The sequence below is a fragment of the Musa acuminata genome, chromosome BXJ3-2, assembly GCF_036884655.1.
Source record: "Musa acuminata AAA Group cultivar baxijiao chromosome BXJ3-2, Cavendish_Baxijiao_AAA, whole genome shotgun sequence".
NCBI lineage: Eukaryota > Viridiplantae > Streptophyta > Magnoliopsida > Zingiberales > Musaceae > Musa > Musa acuminata.
This window is the reverse complement of record NC_088350.1, coordinates 33,666,743-33,682,244: the sequence shown is the minus strand read 5'-3', so window position 1 is coordinate 33,682,244 and position 15,502 is coordinate 33,666,743. Positions and strand designations below refer to the sequence as shown.

General features: G+C 37.5%; 2 protein-coding genes across 2 annotated transcripts; both read left to right on the top strand.

Moving 5' to 3' along the window:
* The first annotated feature begins 2,174 nt into the window (after positions 1-2,174).
* Positions 2,175-6,180, top strand: LOC103976587 (probable LRR receptor-like serine/threonine-protein kinase At3g47570). Its single transcript, XM_009391855.3, has 2 exons — positions 2,175-5,021; positions 5,579-6,180. The coding sequence occupies exons 1-2, from the start codon at positions 2,243-2,245 to the stop codon at positions 5,953-5,955; spliced, it is 3,156 nt and encodes a 1,051-aa protein (XP_009390130.2). The 5' UTR covers positions 2,175-2,242; the 3' UTR covers positions 5,956-6,180.
* Positions 6,181-8,556: 2,376 nt separating this feature from the next.
* Positions 8,557-15,130, top strand: LOC135630689 (inositol-pentakisphosphate 2-kinase IPK1-like). Its single transcript, XM_065137817.1, has 8 exons — positions 8,557-8,968; positions 9,122-9,325; positions 9,803-9,947; positions 11,484-11,524; positions 11,649-11,759; positions 11,907-12,500; positions 13,152-13,356; positions 14,993-15,130. The coding sequence occupies exons 1-7, from the start codon at positions 8,873-8,875 to the stop codon at positions 13,305-13,307; spliced, it is 1,347 nt and encodes a 448-aa protein (XP_064993889.1). The 5' UTR covers positions 8,557-8,872; the 3' UTR covers positions 13,308-13,356; positions 14,993-15,130.
* The last annotated feature ends 372 nt before the right edge of the window (positions 15,131-15,502 follow it).

Genomic DNA, 15,502 nt, shown 5'->3' with positions numbered 1-15,502 from the left:
GTTCATTGCCATTCTATTATTAACATGTCAAATCTCCATCAATGAATTTGTTACAGTTCTCTGCAATTTTCTTCCTGTTCATGGTAGGATTGAGATAAATAGCTTTCTTTATTTCTTTCTGAGTTGGGACCTGTTTGAGCTAAAAATTGACAACATTGATTTTTAAGCACAAATGAAGTAGAAAAAGAAAGTTCAAATCTCACTCTTGATGGTTCCCAGAAGAAACCTATTGTCCACTTGGGGTTTGAAGTTTGAACAACACCATGGATTCCTTCAATTTGACTCCAAACTAATTATTACCTGTAAAATTATTTTTTGACTAGTCATCGGAAATTTATTCAGATTAGAAACAAAACATATTTGGGTGATTTCTCGAAAAATACATTTGTTTTCTTTTTTTCAGGCAGTAGTTTTAATTAAAAAATACATAAAATATCTCTCAAAAACTTTTATTTATTTTAATTAATTTTTAACTGTTATGACTCATTTATTATATTTTTTTATAAAAAATTATAATATTTTATTAAAATATTAAAAATATTATAATTGACATCATATTGTGTCTCTCTCATTATCATTGTCCATATATCATTACAATATTAGGTATTTAATTATATTAGTTGAAGCTAAGATTCTATTTAGATTATTTATAGAATTTTCAAATACATCATACAATGTTTTTATTGTGGTGACCAAAGTATTATAACAGATAAAAAAAAATACCATAACAAACTAATATATTATAATAAACGAAATTTTTTGAGAAACAGTGAAAAAAAAATATAAGTACTGATTGAAAATATTTAAAATGTAAATATTTTTTTAAAGAAATCACCAAACATATTTAACTTTAATATATCTTGTTATAAAAAAAAAATCATGTTGTGTCTCGAATTACCGACTTAAAACATTTGATAGAATGTCACCGATAAAAAAGAAAAGAAAAAGCCAACGAGGAAATCGTCTCCATATTACTATTTCTACTTTTGGCGCCGGATGCAGTCAATATTCATGCATTATTAACCTAACGTAACAGAGGAGATCGACTGGTGGCTCAATCTATCGATCAACTGTTCCTCATGCAAAATTAAAATACAGAGTTTAGTTGTCGATCTCTTCCTTGATGCTTCATACAAAATTTTTATTGGTAGACGTTCTGGATAACATTACATGTTTGATCTTTTTTCTTTTCACGACAAACAACATCATAATTTATTGTGTTGATAGTAACATCAGTCTTCCTGTTGAACATTCAACTTGAATAATTAGTATCAAGAGAATATTTATTTCATGACTAACTACATTATGATTATTATATTGATTGAGTCAGTGACAATAGCCTTCCTGTTGAACATTCAACTTGAATAATTAGTATCAAGAGAATATTTATTTCGTAACTAATTACATCATGATTATTATGTTGATCGAGTCAGTGACAATAGCCTTCCTGTTGAACATTCAACTTGAATAATTAGTATTAAGAGAACATTTACTTCATGATTAACTACATCATGATTATTATGTTGATCAAGTTAGTGACAACAGCGAACATTCAACTTGGATAATTAGTATCAAGAGAACATTTACTTCATGACTAACTACATCATGATTATTGTTTGATCGAGTCAATGACAACAGCCTTCCTGTTGAACATTCAACTTGAATAATTAGTATCAAGAGAACATTTACTTCATGATTAACTATATCATGATTATTGTGTTGATCGAGTTAGTGACAACAGCCTTCCTATGAACATTCAACTTGGATAATTAGTATCAAGAGAACATTTACTTCATGACTAACTACATCATGATTATTGTGTTGATCGAGTCAGTAACGACAGCTTTCCTGTTGAACATTCAACTTGAATAATTAGTATTAAGAGAACATTTACTTCATGACTAATTACATCATGATTATTGTGTTGATCGAGTTAGTGACAATAGTCTTCTTGTTGAACATTCAACTTGAATAATTAGTATCAAGAGAACATTTTTCTCATGACTAACTACATCATGATCATGTCTTCATAAGTTAGAAAACGGTCACATCTATAATTAGTATCATGTTACGGATTAGAATCAATCCGAGTTTACTGCTAATCAATGAGAGAAAAGTCTTATATGCTCAAATATTCAATGGCAATTAGTCAATGCACGAGAGGTACAGCATGCAATATATATATATATATATCAACTTATAGATCGATCCAGTATATTGCCTCTTACTAGATAATACCTGCATGGAACCAAGAGGAGGGTGCTTCACATTTTCATGCATCCTTTGGCCATGGCCTTTCAGCCTTTTGCTTCCTCTGCTGTTGTTTTCTTCACGAGGCTTATCAGCTTCCCTATCAGACGCTCGCTCCGCTGATCACCTTGCCCTCCTCTCCTTCAAGTCCTTCGTCTACGATGATCCATCCAAAGCGTTGGCTTCCTGGAACAGCTCCCTCCATTTCTGCCAGTGGCAAGGGGTGAGGTGCCACAACCGTAGTGGTGAACCGAGGGTCACAGCTTTGGAGCTGGTGTCTCTGCACTTGGCGGGCGCGTTGTCACCATCCCTAGCCAACCTCACCTTCCTCCGGAGACTCGACCTCTCCACCAACAGTCTTCAGGGTCCCATTCCCCAAGAGCTCGGGCTTTTGTCCCACCTTCGGCATCTCCGGCTGGACAATAATTCTCTCGATGGGACGATCCCTCTCTCTCTGTTTCAGAATTGCTCCAAACTTCAAACCTTCAACCTGCGGCTTAACAATTTGATTGGGGCTGTCCCACGCAATCTCAGCGATTGTTTGGAGCTACAAATTATTCGTTTGGATAACAATGGGCTTGAAGGAGAGATCCCCAGTGACCTCGGTTCCCTGTCGAAGCTTTCCTGGCTCGACCTCTGGAGTAATAGCCTCGCAGGGAGCATTCCTCCACAGATTGGCAATCTTGCAAGCCTAACATTACTTTCCTTGGCCGGCAACAATCTCAACGGCCCCATTCCTGCTGCCATAGGAAACCTCTCCTCTCTTAGCCAACTTGTTTTGTCAAATAGTCAACTTACAGGAGCCATCCCAGCTACAATAGGGAACCTCTCCTCTCTTACCTGGCTTGATCTGTCAAATAATTCTCTTGCAGGGGCCATCCCACCTGAAATTGGGAATCTTGTTCACCTTGGATATCTCGATTTGCATATTAACCATCTCAACGGCACCATCCCATCTGAGATAGGGAACCTTGTGAATTTGACCGCTTTGTTCTTAGGTGGCAACCAACTGAGTGGCACCATTCCAATAAGTTTGGGGCACCTACAAAGTTTAAAGACATTGATACTCACCAGTAATAAGCTGGAAGCAAGGAATGCCGCTGAGTGGAGCTTTTTAGATGCCTTGACCAACTGCACCCGTTTTGCTGTATTGGGTATCGCATACAACAATCTAGGTGGCATGCTGCCAAAATCCATAGCCAATTTGTCTACAACTCTTATATGGCTAAACTTGTTTGACAACCAAATATATGGGAGCATTCCTGCAGAGATTGGAAATCTTATTAACTTGAACACAATTGGCATGTGGTCGAACCTTCTCAGTGGTACCATTCCTGCGTCACTGGGAAGCCTGGTTAGATTAGAAACATTAAAGTTGGGCGCAAACAAATTGGTGGGAGAAATCCCGGTAACTCTGGGTAACCTGACCAGATTAAGCAGTCTTAGTCTGGCCAGCAATGAATTGTATGGATCCATTCCTTCGACTCTCGGAAAGTGCCCTCTAGAAACCTTGGATCTTGCATCCAACAAGTTAAATGGTACGGTGCCCAAAGACATCATGTTCATCCCCACCTTCAACAAGTACCTCAATGTTTCACACAATTCACTGTCAGGATTCCTGCCTTTAGAAATTGGAAAGTTAATAAACATCCAAACCATTGATGTCTCCGATAATAGATTGTCCGGTGGCGTGCCCAGCACTATTTCTGAATGTGAGGTCCTGGAAAATCTTTACATGCAGGGGAATCTTTTCCAGGGATCCATTCCTTCATCATTGAACCAGCTAAAAGGGCTGCAAGTGCTGGACCTTTCGAGCAATAACTTGTCCGGTCAGATACCGAATTTCCATAACATGACTTATCTCAATCTCTCCTACAACAACTTGGACGGTGAAGTGCCAAAAGTCGGGGTCTTCAGCAATGCAAGTGCATTCTCAGTAGCAGGAAACAACAATCTCTGTGGGGGTGTTCGAGAGCTTGGTTTGAGACCATGCCCTGACCAAGCATCAAAGAAGAAACATCTGTCTGGGAAGCTGATCGCGGTCATCTTACTTGCAGCAGGAATTTTATGCGTTATCTTTCTTCTCTCTTTGTTTGCAGCTCGTTGGTGGTTCCACAAGTCAAGGACACATTCTCCCGTAGCCTCATGCATCAAAGAACAACATAGGAAGGTCTCTTTTGCGGAGCTGCTCAGAGCAACAGATGGATTTTCGCCTGCTAATCTGATTGGAATGGGAAGCTTCGGCTCTGTGTACAAAGGAACCATGGATTGGGAAGACCACAAGGTTGTCGCAGTGAAGGTGCTCAACCTCCTGCAAAGAGGGGCTTCAAGAAGCTTCACAGCTGAATGCGAAGCTTTGAGAAATATCAGGCATCGGAATCTGGTCAAGGTACTAACATCATGCTCAGGTGTTGATTTCCGAGGGAATGACTTCAAAGCTCTAGTTTTTGAGTTATTGCCAAATGGCAGTCTGGACAAGTGGCTCCATCCTGAAGCGGATGAACGGGGCACATCACGAACACTAAGCCTCATCCAGAGAATGAATATATCGATCGACGTGGCTTCTGCACTGGGGTATCTTCATCACCATGGTCCAACCCCTATCGTCCATTGTGATCTCAAACCGAGCAATATTCTTCTGGATCATGACATGGTTGCACATGTGGGTGACTTTGGATTGGCAAGGTTCCTGAGAAGAACTGTCAGCAAGTCATTCCAGAGATCAACAAATTCAGTCACATTGAAAGGGTCCATCGGCTATGCTGCTCCAGGTGTGATTCTCATATATGCAGTTTCATTTGTTTCAAGTGCTAGTTTTTACCACAAAGAAATGTCTAAAACTCTTCTTGGAATATTCATCTCAATAGTGCACAGCATCTTTACATCATTTAGGGTATCAAGTGAAACTTTTTGAGAATCCACATTCGAGTTGTCATGTTGCAGCCATAAAGGAGTATTGGTCTAACAATCAGTTGCTGAACTTTTATCTGGTTCTCTATTCAACTATACAAACTTTCTTATGGGTATCTACATCATCCTGATCTATGATTTATAGTCTCAAATATAGGTATTCCCTTCAGTAGTATTTTACTAGGATTTCATGTTTTAGAGATCCTCAATGTCTTTCTTAATTTGTCCAATATAAAAGAATCTTGATGGAGATTCTGTAACTATCTTTCTCATCAGATCTGTAGGTATTTCATTTGTGATTTGGTACAACCAATAGAATTCTGGTTAATAATCAGTAGATCAACGCGTATCTGAGTTTCTCATCTTATAATTGATTTCAATTTATACAAAATTTCTTACTGATATACATGCATTTCAGAGTATGGGATGGCCAATAAGGTTTCAGTTCAAGGGGATGCATACAGTTTTGGAATACTCTTGCTGGAGATGTTCACCGGTAAGCGGCCTACCGATGATAGCTTAGAAGGTCTGAACCTTCATCAATATGTTGAGATGGCAGTTCCAGAGAAAGTTGTTGAGATCATAGACCCATGCTTGTTATCCGAAGAAGGAGAAACAGAAGCAGAAGCAGATCGCACTAATCCATCAACAAGTGAATTCAGTACGAGAGCACTAGAGTGCATTACTTCAGTGCTTAGAGTTGGTATTTTATGTTCCAAGGAATCACCAAAAGAGCGAATGCACATGGAACATGTCATAAGAGAACTGCATGATATCAGGGATGCAATTCTGTGAGGACAGAACAGCAGGAGAAAAGCTATAGTTTGACAGGGCAACGAGGTTTCATCCACTATTGCTTTGAGCAAAATAGGCTAATAAATTCTGTACTGCATATAACCTAGAATTTCCGCTCATAAGATTCCATAAACATATGGACAATGCTCCTAGAATTAGAATAATCATGGATTGTACAATTGTACTTCTGTTAATGAGTGCTCTGCTTCCATAGGCACCAATGCATTTCACAGTTGTGAAACTATTTTATTCTTTATGAGCGGAAATGTTGCAATGTGATTGATGATTGTATGGTAATTCATCCATCCATTGGTAGTGAAAAATGTCAGTGTATTTAGCTTCCATCCTTGCTTCTCTTTAGATCAGAGACTGTTCGGTAAGTTAAGAACATGTAGAACAAAGGCATGGGTCCCTAGTTTTCTGGCTGCATGATGTACTTGACTCCCATGAAAGTGAATACCATGAAGCAAAGATGGGAAACAAGATTAAAAGGTGTTCAATTTGATTGGGTAGTGTTCCATCAAAATTTCTGGAAACAAGAATCTTGCTTGGTGAATAATATGAATGTCTATAGTAAGAAATAATACAAATTTGATCACAACCCAACAGGACACCAAAGTAAGACAGATGAGAGGAAGAAGGTGATCTCACTATTAATGAGTTAAGACTTCAAGGTTAGGATAGCATTTGATCAACGAGGGAGACAGAGAAGGAAAGAGAGTAGGAGAGATGGATGCTTAAAGCATCAGAGGGCTACATGAGTGTCTTAATTTTTATTTTTACTTGTTTTTAGTATATAACAAAATAGAATTAATAAAACAAATGATGGCATAGCACTCACTATACTGAGAAGTCAGAAATTTGAAAACTCAATAACTCGACTCCACTCAAACTTCATTCAAGCTAAGTTGATTCCGACTTGATTGAGATTAATATTTGAGAATAAAAAATTAAACTCTCTTTATATAGCCTTTGTTAACACTTTAATGATTATGTTTTTCGTTATGTTCCATATTCAAAACCTTTTTATGGGAAATAATATCTACCATAAGATAGAAAAGAAATAACAAATAAGAGCATACTATGGTATCAATAACCTAACACAAACTAAATTAATTAGTGTCATACCCCAGACAAATAAAATCAACTAAAAGCAAGTAACAAAATATCATCAGAACGAACATATACCATGATTACTAAATCAGTTCATGCTATCGACGCTTCATGATCTCATGAATTCCATAAAATTCTCTCTTCATACAATGATCAATTTAAACCTTGTAATCTTAACCGCTCAAATCGAGAATATATTGGAATTAAGACACATCAATTACTTGATAGAAAAAAAATCGTTCCAAAAAATTAGATACATATAAAAACGCATCCAATGTCCAGAGTCATAAAACGAACTTGCAAGAACAACCCCAAAAGAAGATAAAATAAGAAGAGATCTGGCGGAGAGAGGGATCAAAGAGATCAGTAATACCTGGGTCTTGGGAACTAGTGAAGACAGAGAGATCGATGCAGACTACAGAATGCGAACATTCGTCGTGGATCTCATGGAAAGCGCTGGTAGAGCTCATCGACGGAGGAACAGAGACGCCACCTTGAAAGAGGCGACGAGGGAGAGGAAGGACGGATAGATCACACAGCAAAGAAGAGAAGGGGGAAAATAAGCAACTGTGATTTAACGCTACTCCCGTATTTTTATATTACACCCCTTTCCGTGTCACTCCGGCCTTGCAGTTTTGTTCCGTTACCCAGAAATGGGTGTAAGCATAGCTTAACAAACACTCTGTTTGCAACGTTGGACCGAGCCGGCTCAGCCTGGCTCGGTCTAAATCCGAACCCTCATAATTCCGGCTCGGTCCAAGCATGAAACTTTATGAATCATCTTGATCTGCTTCCCCCGGCCCGGCTCGACCCGGTCCAAACCTGACTCCATGCTTCATCTTCATCGGCTTCCCTCCCCTCGAAAGAGTTGAGCATCAATCACCGCCGTCCGTGATATCAATTTATTAGAAATATTTATGCTCTATGAGATATGAATGAGAACGCTTCATAATAAACAGCTTATTTACCTGAGAGAATATTACTTGTAACAATATTTTACCTCTATAGTTGAAGGTGTATAACATTTATTTATGTATTATGGCCTACACGGTTTAAATGGGCAATTTCAATTCAGCGCCCAGCACGGACGGCTTGCATGGATCGGCCTGGACGCATCTAATCATAATTCTCAGACTTGATTGGGTTCGGACTCGAGTCGATCGATTTGATCATTAAGAAGATTTGATCGAATCCTGGCTCAACTCACGTGGTTCGATCAAACCGATCGATTTGATCAGATCCCAATCCTAACAACCTCCCTTCCCCTCCGTCTCCTTCCCCAACAACAAAACCACGTGGCGCTGGCGGTGCGTAGCCCCGCCCGCGTCTCGCGAGCACAAGTGCCCACGCGTCTCACTCAGCCCTCGCTAGTGCAGGGCAGCCGATGACCGGCGTTCGTGGCAACGTGGCTCCCCTCCCGTCAGCGCGCCGGTGCCTCTCTCTCTCTCTCTCTCTCTCTCTCTTCTGACGGTGCAGCCGACAGCCATCCGTGCCTCCTGCTCTCAGCTCCGATGCCCTAGAGCCGGGCTTCCCCTTTCCCCTGCTCTGAGTCCCCCACCCGGCGTCCTCCTGCTCTCGGCACCCCTCCCCTGTTCGCTTCGAATGACTGCACTTCTCTAACCCTTATTGCCCATTCGAGAGCGGAGAGATAATGCGTTCCACTTATCGAACAGGGTCTATGATTGATCTGTGACCACCTCGGGCATTTTGGAACCTTGATGCCTTCTAGCGCCTTTCACAATACTGCTAATGTCGAGGCAGTAGTAAGTCTGGATGCATTGCATTTTTCGCATAGGAAGAAAAGATGTTGTTAAGAGCAGAAGACGCAAAGGATTGGTTCTACAAAGGAGAAGGAGCTGCCAATATTGTCCTGGGTTATTGTGGCTCTTCTCTCTCGCTGGTAAAGTGTTTATGCCATTAACTTGTGATCTTGATAAACTTCTCTGCTGGTTTATAGCGTTTTAAGTGCATCGTTTGTTATTATTATCATTTCATGGGATTGTATATATAACTGAATATGTTATGCTTGGAAATGGGTGTTTTTATGGAGCAGGTTGGTAAGGTATTACGGATTCAAAAGGTTGCAAAAGGCAGAAGCCGGTCTCCAAATGGATGCTTGGTCCTATCTAATCATGAAAGGCTAGTATGGAGAGACATTGGTGAACTCGTGGAGTGCACTTCAAAAGATGTTGCTGCTAGAGCTTTTATTCAACATGTCATGAGTAATCTATTGGACTCCAAGCATGTAGATGCTGGTGTATGTTATTCTTACTGCCTCGACAATTTCTTTTCTTATCTGAACTGGTTATTTCTTTAGTTGCTATGTTCATAATTTTTTGTTCTCCATTTAACATAATTAAATATGCATCCTGAACCTTTTCCAAATTTGAGCACATTTAATATTTCACATCCAGCAAAGTCATGTATTTTTATTTTGGCATTTAATGTTATAATATCTGTGTTAGTGCATTATATAATATTGTTTATTGTTCCGCGAAGGAACTTATAGGTGGTGAAATGAACCCAACAGGTGCTAACTTATATGCCTTGTATTTCTGCAATTACATGAAATGTTTTTCAAGACCATAGTCCCCGGAAGTTGTTATTGATCATCTTAGTTTTTTTGCTCTGGTTGAAATAGTATGGCTTGAATGTCAGATACATTTTTTAGATTTGCCAAACAGTCTCTTATATTCTCATACTTTTTTATGTTCAAAGTCCTTCCAATATGCAGATTCTTGTCCATGTTTCCAAGGAATTCTTGGAGGCTGTTGAGGGAAATATTAAGAGTCAACGTCCTCCATGGCGGGTTGATGCATCCAAAATTGATGTACTGCACGAATCTGCACTTCTTATTTCTGACCATTCAATTATTAGTGGTAAGGGATAATCTAAATAGCTAATCTTTTTTTTTAATGACAAAGTTCATATACAAGCTTGCTATCAAGGAATACCTCTTGCCAAGACCATAGAAGCAGCATGCAGCCAACGATTTTAAGAATGATAGTGTGAAATTTACCGTATCTCAAATGTCATGCCTTTAAAGCGTATCGAAGTATTTTTCACAAATAAGATTATACTAGTTTGGTAATGAGATGCTTGTAAACCCTGTTTATAGATTGCTTTGTCCTACCTTATTTTGTGAAATATCAACTTGTGTTAGAGTTGGTGAATGTTAGCTGATCAAAGAAGAAACATGACGGTCAAAGGAAAATAGAATCAAATTTTAGAACATACAAGTTTTTTATCGATAACTTGGTACCATTGAAGATGGACCAAATTAGTGTGGTTTTTTTCCCCCTTCCCTCCTTTGGCTATTATGTGATGCTTTTGATTGTCTATGTTGAGTTTGTCTGGGGTAAAGAATTTTTCAAGACAAGTTATAGCAAAGGGCTTAATAAGATGTAATATCTACCAGCCGGAGCCTACTTAGAGTGAAAATGGTAACATCGAAGATATAATTTTTGAGAGATAAACGGCAATACTCTAATGATGTGTCCAAGGGCCCATAGCCATGTATTGATGGTATTTGTGATGATAAGACCCACAAAAAAACCTCTAAAACTTGATGTTATAACTCTCAAAATTCAACTTTTAATAGAATAATAATTAGCCTAACCTATATCGTATTCAAATTACAGTTTTTGGACACTTTTAGACCTTCAATTGGACACTGAATGCCATTTGATACTGTCATTAAAATGAATGATGAAAGTAGATAGAATTCAACTGACCCACCAGTAAAATATTTATTATAAATTAAACATTAGAGACTTTCTGAAAACTGACATTAATAACAATGACAAAATGCACCTATATCCTTAATCCAAGTACAAATTGGTTTAATTACATAGTCAGACTTTGACTAATTCTGGTCAAACTCCAGTTTGACTATGATAGATCTATGGTTTAATTAATCAAGTTAATCTGTCGGATTTAATCCAGGATAAAAAATGAAGATGAAATCATTCTGAGATTGGTCAGATTAATTACTTGCTTTCTTATTGTGCCCTGGCTTTCAATTGTAGGGCTAAATTGGGAAAGGCCCTCCTGGCCAGCTTGAAGCAGATTCAAGAATTCACAGTTAAATAAAGATTTAGTGCTTGTTTTTGTTGGAGGTTTTAAGGGACACACATGTGTTGATGTTTATTTAATGACAGTTTTATTAGCTTTTGATACATGTATATTCTTTGCTATCAATTTCTTGATTATCGTTGTCCATCTCTTCCCAAATTGGTCTTTTTCTCTATTTTCTGCTTTTGACTATAGTGCAAGTTATCCACATTGGTCCTGCCATTGTGTGTCTATTTTGTTTCTTGCAATTTTTCTATGTTTAATGTACTTACTACAATGCTCACTATATAAATGTTAATGCCTCATAACCACATTCTTCATGACACTCGGTGCAATTTCAGGTACTCCAAAACATGACCTCTGCATTGCAGTAGAAATAAAGGTGCTTTATTTCTGAGTAGATTTTTTATTTCTTTTCCCCTTTTTAGTTTAGTTGCTCTATATGCTTGGTCTCTTCTTCTGACCATTTCGTTTCATAACCTTGCTTTCATGATGCAACCGATCAGCCAAAATGTGGGTTTCTCCCATCTTCGGAATACATAGTGGAGGCAAATGCTGTTAAGAAACATGTAACGCGGTTTAAAATGCATCAATTCTTAAAACTTCATCAAGGAAAGGTACACACTTGATAGGCTTATATATTCTCAAAATCTAATTTTCACATGTTATCCTTGGTATAAGTTCTCCTTACCGTTATCCTTCAGTCAACATCATGAGATTTTGGCAAGGCTTTCGGATTATATATTATGAATTTTTTGTTGCAGATATCACAGATAAGTCCGTATGACCCACTTGATCTATTCTCTGGATTAAAAGATAGAATACATCTGGCCATCACTGCATTGTTTGCATGTCCTCAGAATAATTTCCGTATATTTTTTAATGGCTCTCTTATCTTTGGAGGATTGGGAGGTGGCTTGGATAACACAGTTGTCCAATCTCATAAAGCAGAAGAGGCAATTGTGGATCTGATCTCCCCCAGTGGCCTACAGCTAGCTAGCTTTCTTGAGCTTGTAGCGGAGGCAATCTTCAGGTCTGGGATTTTAGATAAGCTCTTAGAAACTCAACAATTGGATGTTTTGGACATAGAAGGGGCTATTCATGTATATTACAATATTATTTCTCAGCCTTGTGTCGTCTGCAAAAATTTAATTGATCCAGAGCTTTTGCATCAGTATTCCTTCTTGCATTCTCTATCATTGGAGGAGAGCCTGAAAATTGTTAGGGGATATCTTATAGCTGCTACTGCAAAAGATTGCAGCCTGATGATCAGCTTTAGCCGCACTGAAAATGGACATAACGCATCTGATTGTAATTCTGCATCCCTCAAATCATCGAATCAATGCTATAATTACAAGGTATATAATAAACTGTCTGTAGTTGCTTGTTTGTTTATGAGTCATTGTTTCTTTGTTATTTTTCAATCCTAGAGACATTCATGATCAATAAGAGATTCAATCGACAACCATTGATGGTCATATTTGCAGTACTACTTGATCAAATTTTATTTATGTGGTTGTACTTGTTTTCATCATCAAGTTTGCACACAATATGTTTTATATTTGGTTCTCGTACTATAAATCATTTCCAAGTTTTAGCTTGATTACATGGTTCAACTGTCACCAGATCTTATTGTTTGTGTTGCTTTGGAGTTTGGAGTTCTATTTCTGGTGTGTTGTGCCTCAGCTGACCAGACACCAGAAAGTTATTAACAAAATGTGTGATACCTGTACTGTAATTGCTGGACGGTTTGACATTTTTACATAGAGCATGCCTGTCAATTCATTTCTGACAGAGTATTTACTTTTCTGTTACTTTCTTTTTATTTGTTGGTTTCTGACCAGTTATAAACAGAATGTTATCCCTTTATAAATATTTCCTGGAGGTGAAGCAAACGACAAATTTATCACTCTGGAAGGACACTGATAGCTGACTAAAATTACTAAAGTTTCTTAAGTGCTATTGCCCAAGTAATTTAGTTAAATGAAACTTTATATTGATGCCTGCAGGCTTGCTTTATTGACTTGGATTTGAAACCTCTGGAGAAGATGGTTCATTACTATAAATTACATCAGAAGATAGTTGATTTCTATAAAACGAGTGGGGAGACTGAAGGAAAGCCAAGCATTCTGGAAGTGGAGGCCCACCTGGAGATGAAGAACTAAATACTAGTGGTTAAAAGTTATCTTCCATTCGGCATGTGTGGAAGAAGAGGTAAGCTTAAATATCTCCTCAAGGGATTTGATTAGTTCCAGTTATGATCTATTATTTCCAGTTATGATCTATTATTTTCCTACATCATGTCAGTTAGCTCTTGTTTTTTCCTCTTTTTCTGAAATAATCTCATCAGCACTAACTCTACTATGCTTAAATAATAACATAGGTTAAGTGTCTTGTCATTGTGCTATATTAGCAAGAAGGATCGAAATATTAAAGGTTGCTGCTACGTGGCATCCTCTATGTCACGATGCAAATTGTAGGGTTTCATTATTCTTCCAAGTATATCATTATTCTACGTCATAGCTTCATCAGCAAGCTTGATATTTAAAAGCACATCTGGAATTGACTTGTCAACAGCAGGAAGCCTGCATGACAGTGTAGGTAATGCTAGACTTGATCATTTGTGATCTTTTCTCGTAAAGTAGAAAAATCAGACTTATTTAGATTTTAGTCAACGAGTTACTCGCTTTCTAGCGGGTAGGAAACTAATGTTACTCATCTTTACCAAGGCACAAATTCATGTAGAGGTTTGGTTTGTGTGTTGACAAAGAATTTTTGTTATCCAATCATAGCCACATCAGTAGTCAAAAAGTATAATTTTATAATCTAGCATAGGTTATATTCATAGATTCATAGAATATAAAAATAGGATAGTTGAAATGACAAAGAATGTAAGAAGACTTAAACTGAGTGTCGAATAATTTTGAGATTAAAAAATATATATATAATAATTATTAGATTAACAATCTATTATGGATCCGAGTGTTGGACAAGTAAGAAACAAATACAATGAAGGAGAATGTTAATTAAGATGATATTAATGATAAGTGCTAAGGTATCATTTGAATAAAACAAAGAAGAATCGATAAAGGTGATATGGATGTGTTAAGGAGACTAATAGATGTGGGTAGTTAGAAAAAGATGAAATAATTATTATTAATGATATGAGGAGAGACAAAGGAATATATAAAAATAATTAATAGAAATTATCTATAAATATACAAATATTCTTAACATATTTTGTTGTTGACAAAAGATCTCAACGGTGACGAAAGATCCATATAGTCGTCTCCACATGGTTCGCTTTGTTGTTGTTGTAGCATCCATATTCTTATCCAAATTTGTATCCACTAATTAAAACTAGACTTAGTGTGGTTCTTCATCATCCAATCCATTTTCTTTTCTAACTGCGAGCCATTTGACAGAATGGCTGGCTGCAACATGTATTCTTCTGTAGATGAACTCGATAGTATTCAAATGTTAGAATAAGAGAATAATAGTAAAGGGACTGCAAAGCAGCGGGAATAAAAATCTCTTGCTTTTCGGTCTTGTTTTACAACAATGGTTTCTTATTATTTTCTTCTGTTCATGTACATTTTCTTTAACATAATATTCTTCTGTACACTTAATGTTAATGCTGGTCCAAAACCAGGATGAAAGAAAAAAACAGAAAAGTAGAAGGTTGGGTTAGGTCACTGACAATTAATATAAAACTGCATCACCTCTCATAAACATCGATCTTAGCTGTTATGACTTTATTATTGTTGTTGTATTCTTGTATTCTTCTTTATATTTCTTTCTAAAATATGATGGATAAACTAACATGTTACCGAATATGGAGTGGCAACAGTTATGGAATACTTTTGTGTATCGGAGACGTTCAGGAGGAAGAGACCTACTGATGCTGCTTTTGACGACAGTCTCAGCCTTCCCTGCGACGTCGAGATGGCACTCCGGGCGGCGCACACACTCGGATCATGGATTGCATCACTGAAAGAGCACTCCATCAATGAATTAATTGCAATCAGGATAGTATAGTTTGACGTAAATCTTCAAGTGAGGAGATATTCCAATGGTTAGCAGGTAGTTAAGCTTCTGTGCACATAAACTATGTAGTGCTTTTATATGGAAGTAATAAATTGCAGAAAACAAAATCCAGAGATGGGATCATCAACATGTGTCAATATTTGTTTCTAGTTTTATGCTTTTTGATGTATGATCATCAAAGATTACCCATAAAACACTTGTTGATGGTATTGCCATTGAAGCCTTCCAAGGTTAGGAGTGATGGAATCGAGCAGAAACTTCTTCACAGGAGGAATCCCAACATCTCTTGGCAATCTGACCCTATTTAATCGTC